The sequence below is a fragment of the Lytechinus variegatus genome, chromosome 13 (assembly GCF_018143015.1).
Source record: "Lytechinus variegatus isolate NC3 chromosome 13, Lvar_3.0, whole genome shotgun sequence".
Lineage (NCBI taxonomy): Eukaryota > Metazoa > Echinodermata > Echinoidea > Temnopleuroida > Toxopneustidae > Lytechinus > Lytechinus variegatus.
In genome coordinates this window covers 21,563,578-21,578,755 of record NC_054752.1, presented here as the reverse complement: position 1 = coordinate 21,578,755, position 15,178 = coordinate 21,563,578, and the positions used below count along the sequence as shown (strand labels likewise).

Here is a 15,178-nt window from a genome sequence, read left to right as displayed (position 1 = left end):
CCTTTCAGGATTTCTTTTCAAAGTGAAATTACAATATTGAAATTTCATTAGATTCACTATTTCATAGATTTAAAAAAATAAAGATTCAGATATTTATGGAAATTCTGATTGCATTTTGTTGACCAATTCAATACAAATGAAGCTTTTCTATGTACTGTATTTGGATACTATTTGCTTTAATTGTGACCTTCTTCAAACTTCTTTATTTGTTGTCCAAAATATTGAATTTAGTTCCCCCATTTCAACTCAAATGAATTTATATATTGTACACATACATTTAAGTTGTTTTTTTTATATCATTCTAAATATACACACATACATGTACTATCAAGTGACACATCAGTTACATGTATGTGAACAACAATGCAAGAAATGTGTAAGGCACAATGAGCTATTTAGGGCATTATACAGAAAGTTTCACTTTGGTTAAAAAATCCTCAAACTCGGACAAGAAAGAAACTTTATTCCCATACAGAGTTGTGTAGAACAATTCAGAAGGGGAAAAAATATCTAAACAAGAACATGGAATATTTATATCAAAATGTGATAGACTTTCCTCTAATAGAATGGGCAGTTTTAGAAAAGTGCAATAAATACTAACCATGACAGCATTTACAAAATATAGACCTATATATACAGAGGTACAGCATCAATTTATGTAGTCTAGTTTGAAATATCTAAATTTTACAGCAGGAATCCCTCCCGTAATAAATATGGTTCACAGTGGTAGACATACTAAAATGGAACGGATAACACTGTTCATTTCTATTGCATCTGAATACATGAATATTGAATAGAATCTGTTTCAGTCTGTTTCAGCAGGCTATCTTACACCCGGATCTCACAAATAGAAGAGATCTATACAAAAACCTATCGCTACGTCGTATTTGTACGTTCAGCCTATGTCTATGGTGAAAACGATTATTTCATTTATCTACTGCAATGCATGTATCTAAAAATAGATATAGACTATACATGGAAAATAAATATATTTCTTGTAATGTAAGGGGGCTTTCACAATTGCTCTTGCGATACAAAAATCTTTTGCTACATCATATCTGTAGGTTCAGCCTATGTCTATGGTGAAAACGATTATTTCATTTAGCTACTGCAATGCATGTATCTAAAAACAGATATAGACTATACATGGGAAGTAAATATGCTTCTTACATGTATAATGTAAAGGGCTTTCACAATCGCTCTTGCGATTGTTTGGTCATGATATATGTTGCACATAATCACAACAGTTGGAAGCAGTATTAGCACCACCAGTTGTGAATGGGGCTTTACCAGGCATCCATACACAAATCCTATCGGTTAAATAATAGGCTGCTTTTACATATGATACATAGATCATTACTTGCAATCAAGCAGGCTATCTACAAAACCAAGCATACAATGTATCCAAAGTTGTATTAAAAAAGTCACAGTTCGCGTGTGGTACATGTATGTAGGACCGCATTGGTCAGATTATATATATCTAGGAGATGCCGGGAGATGCGTAGTAATTAATGGAATTATGGGTTGAATACCATGAGCGCATCGGCATAAGTTAAAGTCATACTTAACTATTTGTGAAACAATCTACAGTTCAGCCTACAATAATGCCAGCATTTTGAACATGTAACTTGGGACTTAAAGCACAACTTAAAGTCATACTTAAAAATAAACCACAATTCAGCCTTTAACTATAATCTCAAATACTCTGTGGATAAAATATATTAAACTAATGTATTAATTCTTGGTTATTCAATAATGGTGTATAAACAATATTAACAATATTCTAGATTGTTCTGGCATGTGCAATTAGAGTTAAACCTCATACCCATAATAAGTGTCCCAATTACCACCCATCGTACAAAAAATATTAACAATTACAAAACAAAACTACACAATACTCAATATCCCTGTTACATGTGTTTCTGTTTAAAATGCTTGAATATCCGAGTTAAAGCACCATAACAAATGTTGGAGCAGCATCTTTAGGGACAGTGGATTTGCATTAACCGGTACGTAAATCAAAAAAGTAATCCATTTTGGTTCTGTACATTTCAAGTCATGTAAAAAATTAATTAATTGAATTTTTCTTTATGAAACAGAATTCACCTTTTTGCTGTGTACATTTCTATGACAGAACATAATTTCCATTTTAGATCGGGTTTGGAATGAAATTACATGTTTTCAGATACCTAAAACGCATTTTTTTAAAATGGAAACTCACCGTCCCTATTTTGAAAGAGCAAGATTCCTACTAAAAAAAATGCCACACAGATGTTTATGAAGGTACCGAAATGAATGGGAGCCACATATACCAAACTCACCGTCCCTACTTTGAAAGAGCAAGATTCCTACTAAAAAAAAATGCCACACAGATGTTTATGAAGGTACCGAAATGAATGGGGGCCACATATACCAAACTCACCGTCCCTACTTTGAAAGAGCAAGATTCCTACTAAAAAAAATGCCACACAGATGTTTATGAAGGTACCGAAATGAATGGGGGCCACATATACCAAACTCACCGTCCCTACTTTGAAAGAGCAAGATTCCTACTAAAAAAAAATGCCACACAGATGTTTATGAAGGTACCGAAATGAATGGGAGCCACATATACCAAACTCTCCGTCCCTACTTTGAAAGAGCAAGATTCCTACTAAAAAAAAATGCCACACAGATGTTTATGAAGGTACCAAAATGAATGGGAGCCACATATACCAAACTCACCGTCCCTACTTTGAACGAGCAAGATTCCTACTAAAAAAATGTCACACAGATGTTTATGAAGGTACCGAAATGAATGGGAGCCACATATACCAAACTCACCGTCCCTACTTTGAAAGAGCAAGATTCCTACTAAAAAAAATGTCACACAGATGTTTATGAAGGTACTGAAATGAATGGGAGCCACATATACCAAACTCACCGTCCCTACTTTGAAAGAGCAAGATTCCTACTAAAAAAAATGCCACACAGATGTTTATGAAGGTACCGAAATGAATGGGGGCCACATATACCAAACTCACCGTCCCTACTTTGAAAGAGCAAGATTCCTACTAAAAAAAATGCCACACAGATGTTTATGAAGGTACCGAAATGAATGGGGGCCACATATACCAAACTCACCGTCCCTACTTTGAACGAGCAAGATTCCTACTAAAAAAATGTCACACAGATGTTTATGAAGGTACCGAAATGAATGGGAGCCACATATACCAAACTCACCGTCCCTACTTTGAAAGAGCAAGATTCCTACTAAAAAAAATGTCACACAGATGTTTATGAAGGTACTGAAATGAATGGGAGCCACATATACCAAACTCACCGTCCCTACTTTGAAAGAGCAAGATTCCTACTAAAAAAATGCCACACAGATGTTTATGAAGGTACCGAAATGAATGGGAGCCACATATACCAAACTCACCGTCCCTACTTTGAAAGAGCAAGATTCCTACTAAAAAAATGCCACACAGATGTTTATGAAGGTACCGAAATGAATGGGAGCCACATATACCAAACTCACCGTCCCTACTTTGAAAGAGCAAGATTCCTACTAAAAAAAATGCCACACAGATGTTTATGAAGGTACCAAAATGAATGGGAGCCACATATACCAAACAACAAATCTTCCACATTCAAGCAAAACCTTCTCAAAATTCTGAAAATAACAAATTTCATAGTAGTCAAAAATGCATTATATCGTTCAAGATAAAACGACATGGAAATTGCAAGGATATAAAAATACACTCTTTATATTACTGAAAATAGAAATGGGTAATGTGGGAATGATGTAATGAAATAATCTTTTCCCAGTAGAATGAAAGTAATAATGATAAATGATAATAATGATTTAAATTCATGTATAGCACATATCAGATGATGATAGCGTCTCTTTATGCTTCCAAAGGACTTGGATATCATTACCCTGGCTTCAGCTTGGTGGCGGTAATTACTACTTCAGCGCAAACGCATTTCAAGGAATAAATTTTTACCAGGTACCTACATGTATTACCTCACTTGACTGCACAATATGGATGAATTTCTTGTTGCAGGAAACTATGCCATGGCTGGGATTTGAACCCACGACCCTCTGTTTGAACGTCAGGAGACTAATCCACTGGGCCACAATGCTCCAAAGGTCTCTTTTGTTTGCAAACCCTAAACTAAGGTACCTGTTATTTGGAGCCAGCATCTCTGACAGAGCAAAATTCAGCCCCATGAGGACATGCATGCATGGCACTCCTAAAGGGCACATTTAAAATATCTCCCCCCCCCTTCCCCCGGTGTAAATGAGCATCTGCGTAAGCATCTATGATTTTCAGTTCAAAATTTAATTGAAGAAAATTATGCTATTAGTCCTCCCCAATCCCTCGGAATTTATATTTAGTACTTTAGGTATCAACACAAACCAGACCAATAAACCAATACGTATATAATTATATACTTATTAGTTGTCTAGTGGTAAGACTTTCATCTTTCAATCTGAAGGACGTGGGTTCGATTCCAAGCCATGGAAGCAAGAAATTTACCCACGTTCCGCTGCACTCAACCCAGGTGAAGTACATGGGTACTGGCAGGAAGTAATCCTCAAAAAGCTGTGTGCACCGGAATCGGTAAACTAGGATAACCGGGGTAACATAGGAGCGCCTGGAGCACGGTGGATATGTGCGCTATACAAATCCTATATTATTATTATTATTATTATTTTAATTAAATGTGTTCCTGAAAGTACAGTAGTAGGAATGTATAGAGCAGACAAATCAAAACCCGAGGAATGCTTTTCTATTTTTCCCCATAAAAGATAAAATTAGCCTTTCTGAAAAAATGGGATGTTAATTTGTGAGATATATTCGTATTCTCACATCAATTGACAGATGAATGATAAATCAGTCATATTCTAAACTTGTGGCATTCAATAATGAGGTTTCTTCATAAATGGATACCCCATGAAAATGGTTTTAAAAATACACTTTTTCCACAGTAATAGACATCAGGCTCTTGGTATAAATTTCAAAACGATTTTCTGTTAATTCATCACAAATATATGTTAGAAAAAAATCTGCATATCACAATAAACATGCATTATTAAACTATCTGAAAAGTAAAATATCAATCAAAGAAAAGAGATTGGGCCAACTCGAACATAGACTGACTGAATTTGAATAAAGATAGTGTCAAATATATCGTAGGAATGGTATCCTATAACAAATAATCGAATGAAGAAAACCCCGACTATTACATGTAGCAGGCAGAGCAAAGAGAAATCTGTCAATAAAACTGCTCAAGGAAGGTGTTAAATAGTCTTAGTGGGCAGGTACATATAGTCATTCTGAGCAAGCTCTTAAATGCCTGGTGACACCGCCCGAGCGTTGTTGGAGCGGTCTTAGAGCGGAAGTGAGAGAGGGTCGAATTTCGCTCACAAAACTGGGGAAAAAATTGAAAACAAAATAAAAGTAATCGAAATCGAAAATGGTGAACGGTAGCGAGCGGTGATGATTTTTCTCTCCGCTCCACGACCGATCCAACAACACTCAGGCGGTGTGACCAGGCGTTTACTACAAGGGCCACTGCTCTAATGTCAAACAATAGATACTGCATTGCTTATATGTTATCGATTGAAACCTGATATCTACATAATGTATATGTGAATGAAAGAACTTGACGGCTCTTATACTGAACTCCAGTTTTAACTTCAACTATGGTCTAAAATCTGGACTAAAATTATGGGAATCTTAAAGTTTCAAAATTGCTGCAGTACTTCTCGCTTTTAATAGGATCCTTCCCAGTAAAAATTTGTAACATCACAGATTTGTGGAAATAAAACTGAAATGAACTGTGTTCAATAGGTTAAAGAAGATGGTTGCAATCAAATTTGATGAGAATAGATAATTAGAACTTCAGAAGATTGTGACTTTACGAGTTGGGACATCGAAGGCAATTTGATGATACACGATAATGCGTTGAGATCAGCACTCCGCCATTTGGGTATGAGGGTCGATGCCTGTATCGACCTTCGGCTCTGAATCAGCGGCGACATCCCCGTTACCGGACAGCGTGGTCGCACCCGGCGCTCCGGTGGTGGTGATCACGGAAGGCGTGTCGGACATCGCGGGTGTGGGGATGGACGGAGAGTCCTGGGGAGGGGTGTAGGCAGGGGGTGGGGTAGGCTTGGTTTCTTGCATGTTACCCACAATGCTCTCCTCGTAGTTGTCGCGTGGGTTGCGACGTGCCATGTGTCGGACTCGCTGCTGGAACTGTTAACCAAGAGGATAAATGACATAAATATGAACATCTCCATCATAATTTAAATACCAATAAGCCGGTTCATAGTTCCTTTCTGCGCATGATCAAAAGATTCTACGCATGATCAGAAGAAGGTCATTTGCACTAAAGTGACATGGTGCTTTAAAATCTAATGAGATAAGCACCAACTTTGATGTCTTGATTATTCATATATTCTTTTGAATTGTCGTTTTCATTTACATCCACAAAAAACAACAATGCTTCCACGAACGACTAGTATTTCACAGTTTGTCAAGTACATTGTGCAACATGCTAAGATATGCATTCAAAGTAGGAATGCAACAAATACCTTCATTAAGCGTTCATTGGTGTGCTATTCTGGTCACCTGGTCTATTCAATTCCTTCATCCTGCTATGTAAGGCAAGCTTACGTAATATCTTGCTTTGAAATCTGCCTATCATGATGAAAGAAGTGAAAGGTCATTTGACCAAAATTGCCCATGAAGAAATTACGAACTGGTCTATTCAATTCAGGTCAGTACTTATTCAATTCAATAATTCCAGGGCAACAAATCACAATACACAGGTGAGCAATCAATGAACAAATTACATACATGTACATGTATGTCACTTTTACATATAATTTGGATGATATTATCAATATTGATATTGGCAAATTGTCTTTCATCATCAACATTATCATCATCACCATCAGCATCAGCAATAGCATCACCATCATCATCATCATCATGAGCATCATCATCATCATCATGCATATCATCATCATATTTATCATCATCATCATCATCAGCATCACCATAATCTCCATCATCATCATCATCATCATCATCATGAGCATCATCATCATGCATCATCATATTCATTATCATCATCATCATCATCATCAAAAGAAAGAAGATATGAAAGTATCTAGTTCAGATAAAATATAAAAGATTTTGGGCATGCCAAGTTACCTGAACGAGTTGTTGGCCAGACCTGGATGAAGGGTTCCTGTAGGCATAGATTAGGCATCCCATCAGAAAGAAGACTATCACCACAACAATCACTATCACGATGACAATGGCCGCTTGAGCTAGGAAATCTGGGAAATGAAAATTTTACATCAGTCGTTGAGTGCCTTGCACTTGTCGGAACTTCTCAACTAAAAAAAAGGGTTTGTACATAGCTGACAGCCTCAACAAGAACATTTTAGTATATAAAAAGTTAAAAAATCACTACTTTGATGAGGAAATCAGTATTTTCAAAGAAATACTATCGAACAAATAAAATGGAACTTCAGAAATCAGTATTTTTGCATGAAACAATGAGTAGGCCTATTCTAATTTTCATTACTTAATACTGAAAATTAGTACTTCTCGGCAGCTGTTTGTATTATGTCCCCACTCCCAAGTTTTCCATTTTCTGAAATGCAAATTTAGAATTCTTGGGTGTTATAAATTTCAATTCTATGTTCCTTGATGGCATGTACACAACACCTCATAAAGCACTTACAAATCGTAAGAATCTTTGGAAGAGAAAATACAGTTTCCTTTGTATACTGCAATATGTAAATAACTAATGGCAAACATAATGCTAAACACTTTGAATGGTTTTTATATGATTTTATTCAAATAATTTTGGCCTGAAATTCGGTGTTCAATCATAATTCCATTTTTTTTTTTGGGGGGGGGGCTCAATTGAATCTCTGTACACATGCATGGCAGCAGGTTTTCAATACCACCCATATAGGTTATATCTCATTTGTCAAATTGATGCCCTTTCCACAAATTTTCCTATGCCTTTGGAGCACAATTACTTTCTTACATGTATTACAAGAAATCATACCCTTTTTAAACACATTTTCTTAGTCTTGTGTGTGTGCAGCGATGTTAGTAACTAGCAACCACCCACCCCTCCCTCACCACCACCCCACCCCTTTCTAGACTCTGAACATGCCAGTATCAAATCGGCACATAATAAACATGAAATCTAAAAAGCTCTCTGTTTTCTTTGGAATGCTTAAAGTCAATTATCATGCTTTAATTCAAATTAAAAGAATGGAACTTTCACAGTACTATAAAGCAAATGTTTAAAACAAGTAGAATATTCTTGAATATTCAAAACTTAGAAAAACATGCTAGATAAATTTAAAACAACTCCAAGTTCATCATTAAATAAATGCAACATTGAATTTTTTATCTTTATATAATAGCACAAAAAATATTCTGTTTGCATAAAGATAATTTTTAAAGAATTTTATTCAGCACAGTTTCTTGCATGAAACTGATTGAAATGAAATGTGATACATCGTGAAAAATAATTTTGATCATTAACTCATTGAGTGCTTCGTGCACGCTACGTATCCAACTATAACATGCCACACTCATGCTCGCACGCCTACTATTGATTGCTTTGTGCTTGCATTGTTTCCTACCCTTGCCTGCTTCGTGCATGACTGCGCACATTCGGAATTACAATCATTGTTACGCCGTTTTGCATTGTATTGCGCATCGCATGCACGCCGTAATTAGCACTATTGCGTGCAGTGTGAACTCTGCTTTTTGACAGATCAACTTACTCACGCGGTTTACTTTCGACTTTTTCGAGAATTTCTACATTTTTTAAAGATATGGCTCCGCCTCTGAGAGGGAAGAGACCTAGGTTTTTTATCCATATAAAACACTCCACTAAATGGAACTACTTGATTACAACTCATATTTTAGCGGTAAATATAGTAACCAATCTACATAATGAGGACACCATTATAAGGGGTATGAAGTTTCCTACAACTTTACTACAAAATATTTTGTGGATAAACTAATCGTTAGAGAGTTATGAGCAATTGTAATCATGACTATTGAAAGGAGTGAATACAGTTCGCGATCCCAAAATCAATGTGGCACAGGGGATTAGCATCGGATTAGCACTGTGGCATTGGGTTAGTAGTGTGCGTGGCATGTTAAGAGTTAATGCATACAGAAAGCTTAAACAGTGTTAAATAAGCAAGAAATTCTCTAACTATATTAAATAGCTAATTATATATCATGCACTATTACAGTGACATGAGAATATCATGATTTTCAAGCTGCTACATGTATTCTTTTGACAAAGCAATCTCAATATAGGCCAGTATTCTGAAGTCAGGTTTTGATTTAGACCATGGTCTCACTCTGTGCTAAAATTATGGGAAGCCATAAATGTTTTATTATGTTGTATGTTTCTTATGTTTACTGTGCTCTTTCCCGATTCATCGATGGTGAAGACAATCATCTATTTATACTTCTTAGACAATTATGAATGATTTGAGAGCCAAATGAGCTGAAATATGATCTCTACTGTTAGTGATTTATGTAACAATTGGCTATCCATATTTAAACCACAACTTTAAACCTGAATTTAAGTTAAACCCGACTTCAGAATACGGGCCTTAGTATCCATATATTACTTGTGCAATCTAGTTGCGTGCAATGCAAAAAAATGTCTAAAAAATACAATATTGGGGTAATTACTAGAAAAAAAACAACAACAAAATATCAACTGAAGGATTAGCAAAAGGAATCACTTTTCTGAACTTGCTGTTGAGGAAAAAAAATCATAAAAATTCATCAAAAATAATAAAGAAACGAAATGCAAAATGATAACAGATTCTCTTCATGTCTTTAGTCTTCTTTTACATGTATGATATCAAAATAAACTTTTAATGAAATTGGGGCTACAGTGTTACGTTTGACAAGCCTGATAAGTCAATTTGTCAGATCACAAAAAACAAACTGAATTCAAGTCAATGAGATTATTTCTTAATACTAGCTGTCCATATTCAAATTGTTCTTGGTTGTGCATAACTTTACAACAGCTTTGTGAAAATTCTGCAGTTTTTCAGCTTGTTGGCCCAGTAATTTCATAAACATGTGATAGTATTTTTTTTTCTTGAATTAATGCAAATAATTATCATGTGCAACAGAAGTAAACAGGAAAATAAATCTACTCAAAAAGAAAATAAACAAAATCAAATCCAAATACTGAAAAAAACCCCATAAATTTCAAGTCCACGAGTTTCACACTGTCTCACTTTTCTAAACTATTGTTTTTTTGTTTAATGTAATTTTTCTATTATACATTGCATAATTAACAAAAGTAGCCATTAAATTTCTGTCATGACATACTTGCAAAACTGAAATCATCATGAAAGCTTCAGCTTATAGAATAAAACAGATTTCACTTTTTATAAAAGCGAAACAAAAAGAAAACAATTGCGTTCTCCATCTAAAAGAAAACATATTAATGTATCACAGAGCAACATACATGTAGCTGGGAATAAAAAATCTTTCAAGCAACGGCAAACAGCAGTGTTTTAGAAACTCACCATGAAATAGAAGGAATGTATGGAACAAAACAAAGAGGTTTTACAATAACATTTTCAGAGAGAGTAGGAAATCTTAGAGACCACCAGGGGAGTTTGCAAGAAATTAATGTTGAATTGATTGCAAATTGCAACTAAACATTTATGGCTTATGATGAGTTGCAACTGTAGCAAATCAATTCATCTTCTAGGGAGCATTTTATGAAAGGTCTTGTCGATGCTGGAATTACACGAGTCAAATATAACAAAATAGCACTATAAAATGAATACAAAGAGATCATTTTGAAGTAAAGAAATTGCATGACTTTCTGCTGACGCTACAGGTATAAAGCTTGGAAAGAAATTTCAATGAATCCTTAAACAGAAAATAATATTTAATGATGTTATTGAGTGTCTTCGAGGTGAAAATGTTGCTGCATTGGACGCACGTATCATCCACAAAAGAAAGTCTAATATAAATTTTTCCCCGAATATATGTACATCCATCCTTGCATTCAATCATGTCATCTCAGAATGTTCCCCCCCCCCCGCCGGATATTCGAGGATCAGCGATTATCCGCAGGTTGGTTGACTTGGGAGTTTCTCTAGACGAATATGGTGAATTTTTAAGTGATCAAGTACTTGTGAGAGTTGTCCTTGATTAATTTTGACCAAGTTATATATAAGTTAAAAGCTTAGGCTGTGATTTTACAGCTCAACGAAGATGTCATCATTCATTTTAGGCAACTTATTGTTGGTTTTGGAATGGCTGGCTGGTCACATATTCCAATATACAGAGACTTGATTCAGTGACAGTAAGTATAGATGGACAACCTGTCCTTCAAGCTTCTCTTTGTTTACAAAGGACATTGTGCAAATTTCCTGTAGAAAAAAATATGACTGTTGGATTTCCATAGAGTTATTATTGATTGGATCCATTGTAACTATTTGTAGGACAGGGCCCTGATAGCAGAGAGATATGTTCCTAATGAAAAGCAAAAGCGTTATGTACGACGATGATGATAAAAGTATTTAATAAAGCATGAATAGGGTGAAAGGTTAAAGCTTCTGAATGAAACAGGAAGATACATAAGTAGCTGATAGTCTTCTTTGATCATGTGTAGCACTCACTTGGGTTGGAATCTCTTGCAGCGACTGAAAGAATCGCAGGAAAGGGTAAAAGTGGAGGAAGAATCGTCAGACAATGAACGAAAGAGATTTGTAGCATTTAAGTACGGATGCATTGAATGTAGATGGGATATGAATAAAATCCCATTGAAATTGTAATATTGACGATAATAATTCAAAATGTACCAAATACACTCAGTACAGTGTTTCGAGCAAAATGAAGTAAAGTAAGAAAATATATATCCAGCAAGAAAGAGCAGGTAAGACTCAAGGACATTAAGAACATGATGTTCCTAGGCTGGTTTTCAGGTAACATTTATTTATGATGTGTAAAGAAAAGTGGTCTTGTATAACCTAAGGGAGATCTTTCCAGAGAGCAAGAGCCTATACCCCAGACGTTTGTAGATATAGGAGTAACAGGAAAACCAGAGATGGATAAAAACGAAGATTTGACAGAGGTGTGTATTTGTGAACTACATATAGATCAACACTGTACTGAGGAACAGAACCATTGATCGAGAGAAAGACAAAAAGCAAATAAAGCATTTTAGCAGTCACTTCACAAGACATTTTCTCCTGAGAATCTTTTGTCAAAAGCCCTTTATAGGGATAGAGCCTTGTCGATCTGGCGCTGCACAGCGGCTGCCGGGCACACGATCAATTGGGCAAAGCAAATTTTCAGAGTATTTCATTTCATGTCTATTTCGAACAATAACAAATATGGATGACAAAGCAGCCTTTGACAATAATCTGTGAATCAAAAGAGCGGTGTTGCGCTAGACTCTGGACAAAAAACAACATATTTGCGATTATTTGTTGGGCAAAGCAAATTTTTGGAGTATTTCATTTCATGTCTATTTCGAACAATAACAAATATGGATGACAAAGCAGCCTTTGACAATAATCTGTGAATCAAAACAGCGGTGTCGTGCTAGACTCTGGACAAAAAACAACATATTTGCGATTATTTGTCTGGTCTGAATCTTAAGACGATTTGCTGTCCTGAGTCCCGTAACACAAAGGCTAGCGATTGATCGTACACTTGATTTTTACGATTGATTGTACATTGTAGTCAATGCAATCAATCATAGGAAAATGTTCTACGATCATTGCTAAGTTTTGTGTTACTGGCCCCTGGTCCACCAACTTTCGACAATGACCTCTAATCTGTCCATCGTGATTTGACAGGCATTATCAATAGATTCTGAATGTTGGAGAAAGCGTCTGCGAAGTGGATGCTAAAATACCCGAATATTTTCTATAAATACATGTATGAACTTATGAAGTGATCCTTGACTTGTAACTAGTGAAGAGATTCAATGATGTAAGAGATATGTTTTGAGAAATGGTATTGCGTGGTGCAGCATTTAAGAGCTTTTGAAGTTTGAGTTTGAAAACTGGGTCTGGGTACGCTTAAAAGCAGTGCATTCCCCAAATCGAGTCAGAAGAAATTAGTGCACGATCTAATTTTTTCAGTTGGTGATTTTGTTAATATCAACTTATTATTAAACCAATATACTCTGAAACTATGTTACATACACAACTCAATAATTTCTTCCAAGTAATTTGCCTTGTATTGGTTTAGGAATGTTTGAAATGCAGGAAAAAAAGTGCATTGTGCCGAACTGACCCATTGCCCCGAAATTTTGCAGGTGAAATTTTGTTGGTGATCCACTACGGAGTGACGGAAATAAAAATGAGGTGCATACTTCTTTTCATAGCAGTTGACCGTGATGAAGTAACTGATACAAACTGTGTCACAGTGGATGAGCTTGTAACGGTTACTGCTGCGAAATAACACATAAACTTGTATCTCTAAATTTTTTCATGTTTTTAATTTCAAATGTTTGGATTGTTTGAACAATTTATCTTATTATCAAGAAAATGACAACATATTCCTTCGCAGGACATTTTTTCCTACTTCTTTGCATTGGCATTCAAACTCAACAAAAATCTATAGGGGCAATTTTGCAACTAATGACAGTGATACTTTCTTACAATTCATTGGCAAACCCCTATTAATGGAACCTTTATAATTTCACCTGAAGCCCATCAGCCTCCCTGAATAGCACTTAGTTTAATATGTGCCTTATATCATAAAGTAATTCTGATCCATGTAAATATCCTTTAAAGGCATAAACAACTGCACCATTCTAATTTGATGATGGCACATAATTTTTCAACAATGCAGGGGCAAATCAATAACAAATACATAGTAATGAAATAACTGAAAATAAAACAAATCCTCCAAATATTACTATCAATATAAAAACAAAATCAGATACAATGACTTGACAATTTTAAATCAAAAAACAAAATCATCAATCCAGCTCTGCAGTAAAACGATCACAATGATAGTCCTGAAAAATGAAATCCTTGAATAAAAAAAAAAAAAGCTCTTTAAATACAATGACAACTATTTCAGTTATCATCCTCAAACAGTTATGGATCATTTGAATGTCAAATGAACTGATAAATTGAATCAGTACTGTTAGACTTGAGTAACAATTGGCTGACCATAATTAAACCACAACTTGAGACCAAAGCTTAAATCTAATACCTTGTTCCCACTATTATGCGATTCCGTTACGGTTGGCAATTTGTGGCCGATTGCAAACATTTTTGAGCTGTCCCAAAAAAAAATTCTACAATCAAAGGCCCGAATTCACAAAGGTAGTTATGAAAACCAATGGTTGAACTCATGATTTATGCACATTTCCTGTATCAAAGGTAAAAAGAAGCTGCTGAAAACTGCTTATCTAAAAAAAGAGCCAATGGAGTAAATTAGAGAGTCAAAGGGGCCTAAGCTTTCGATCCTAGCAGAATCTTCGTCAGAGGCAAAATGCATTTCATGTATCATTAGGCTTAACTTACCACGAATATTGAAAAATGTTCAATGGTGATGCCACTGCGCCAAATTTACGCCTGTTACCATGGCGAACACACTATTCTATTTATGAGTCCACTGTTTTGAACTGTGAGATCATTGATTCAAAACAATGGACTCCTGAATAAAATAGCATGGATGACCATGTTTACAGCCATCAATTTGGAGCACTGTGACAAAAGCACGCATCAGTATTGGAAAATTTTCATTATACGCGATATATTAATTATAAAGCGTAATTTATACAGGAAATCTGCGTAAACCTTGGGATCAACCGATGGTTTTCCAAACCAACTTTGTGAATTCGGGCCACAATGATTGCCGCAACTGACTTCAAGAGCTGATAAGATCTGGCACATCCCTACGAATACTCCATGAAAGACAACAGTTTCCATCATGGTGCGAATCGTGACAGTGGGAGCTTGGTATTTGACCACAGTTCTGAAAACCCCTAACAGAATTTCATGCACATCCCTCCAGCAGATCTGCTCAATCGCTCCATGAGGAAATAGCCAATCGCTCTTATTGTCTATTCATTAGTCAAACTAAAATCAAATAAAAATGAACTGAAAACTTTACAACAA

The 15,178-nt window shown here is 35.6% G+C and overlaps 1 protein-coding gene across 2 annotated transcripts in view; it reads right to left on the bottom strand.

The window, feature by feature from the left end:
- Positions 1–5,471: 5,471 nt before the first annotated feature.
- Positions 5,472–15,178, bottom strand: part of LOC121426837 (plexin domain-containing protein 2-like) — a 58,242-nt gene continuing 48,535 nt past the window's right edge. For both annotated transcript variants that reach the window (XM_041623232.1, XM_041623233.1), the window contains 2 exons: positions 7,215–7,342; positions 5,472–6,251 (listed from right to left, as the gene is read on the bottom strand). In XM_041623232.1, coding sequence (XP_041479166.1) covers positions 5,964–6,251; positions 7,215–7,342 — 416 coding nt within the window. In that variant the 3' untranslated portion in view covers positions 5,472–5,963. The remainder of the gene's footprint in view (positions 6,252–7,214; positions 7,343–15,178) is intronic.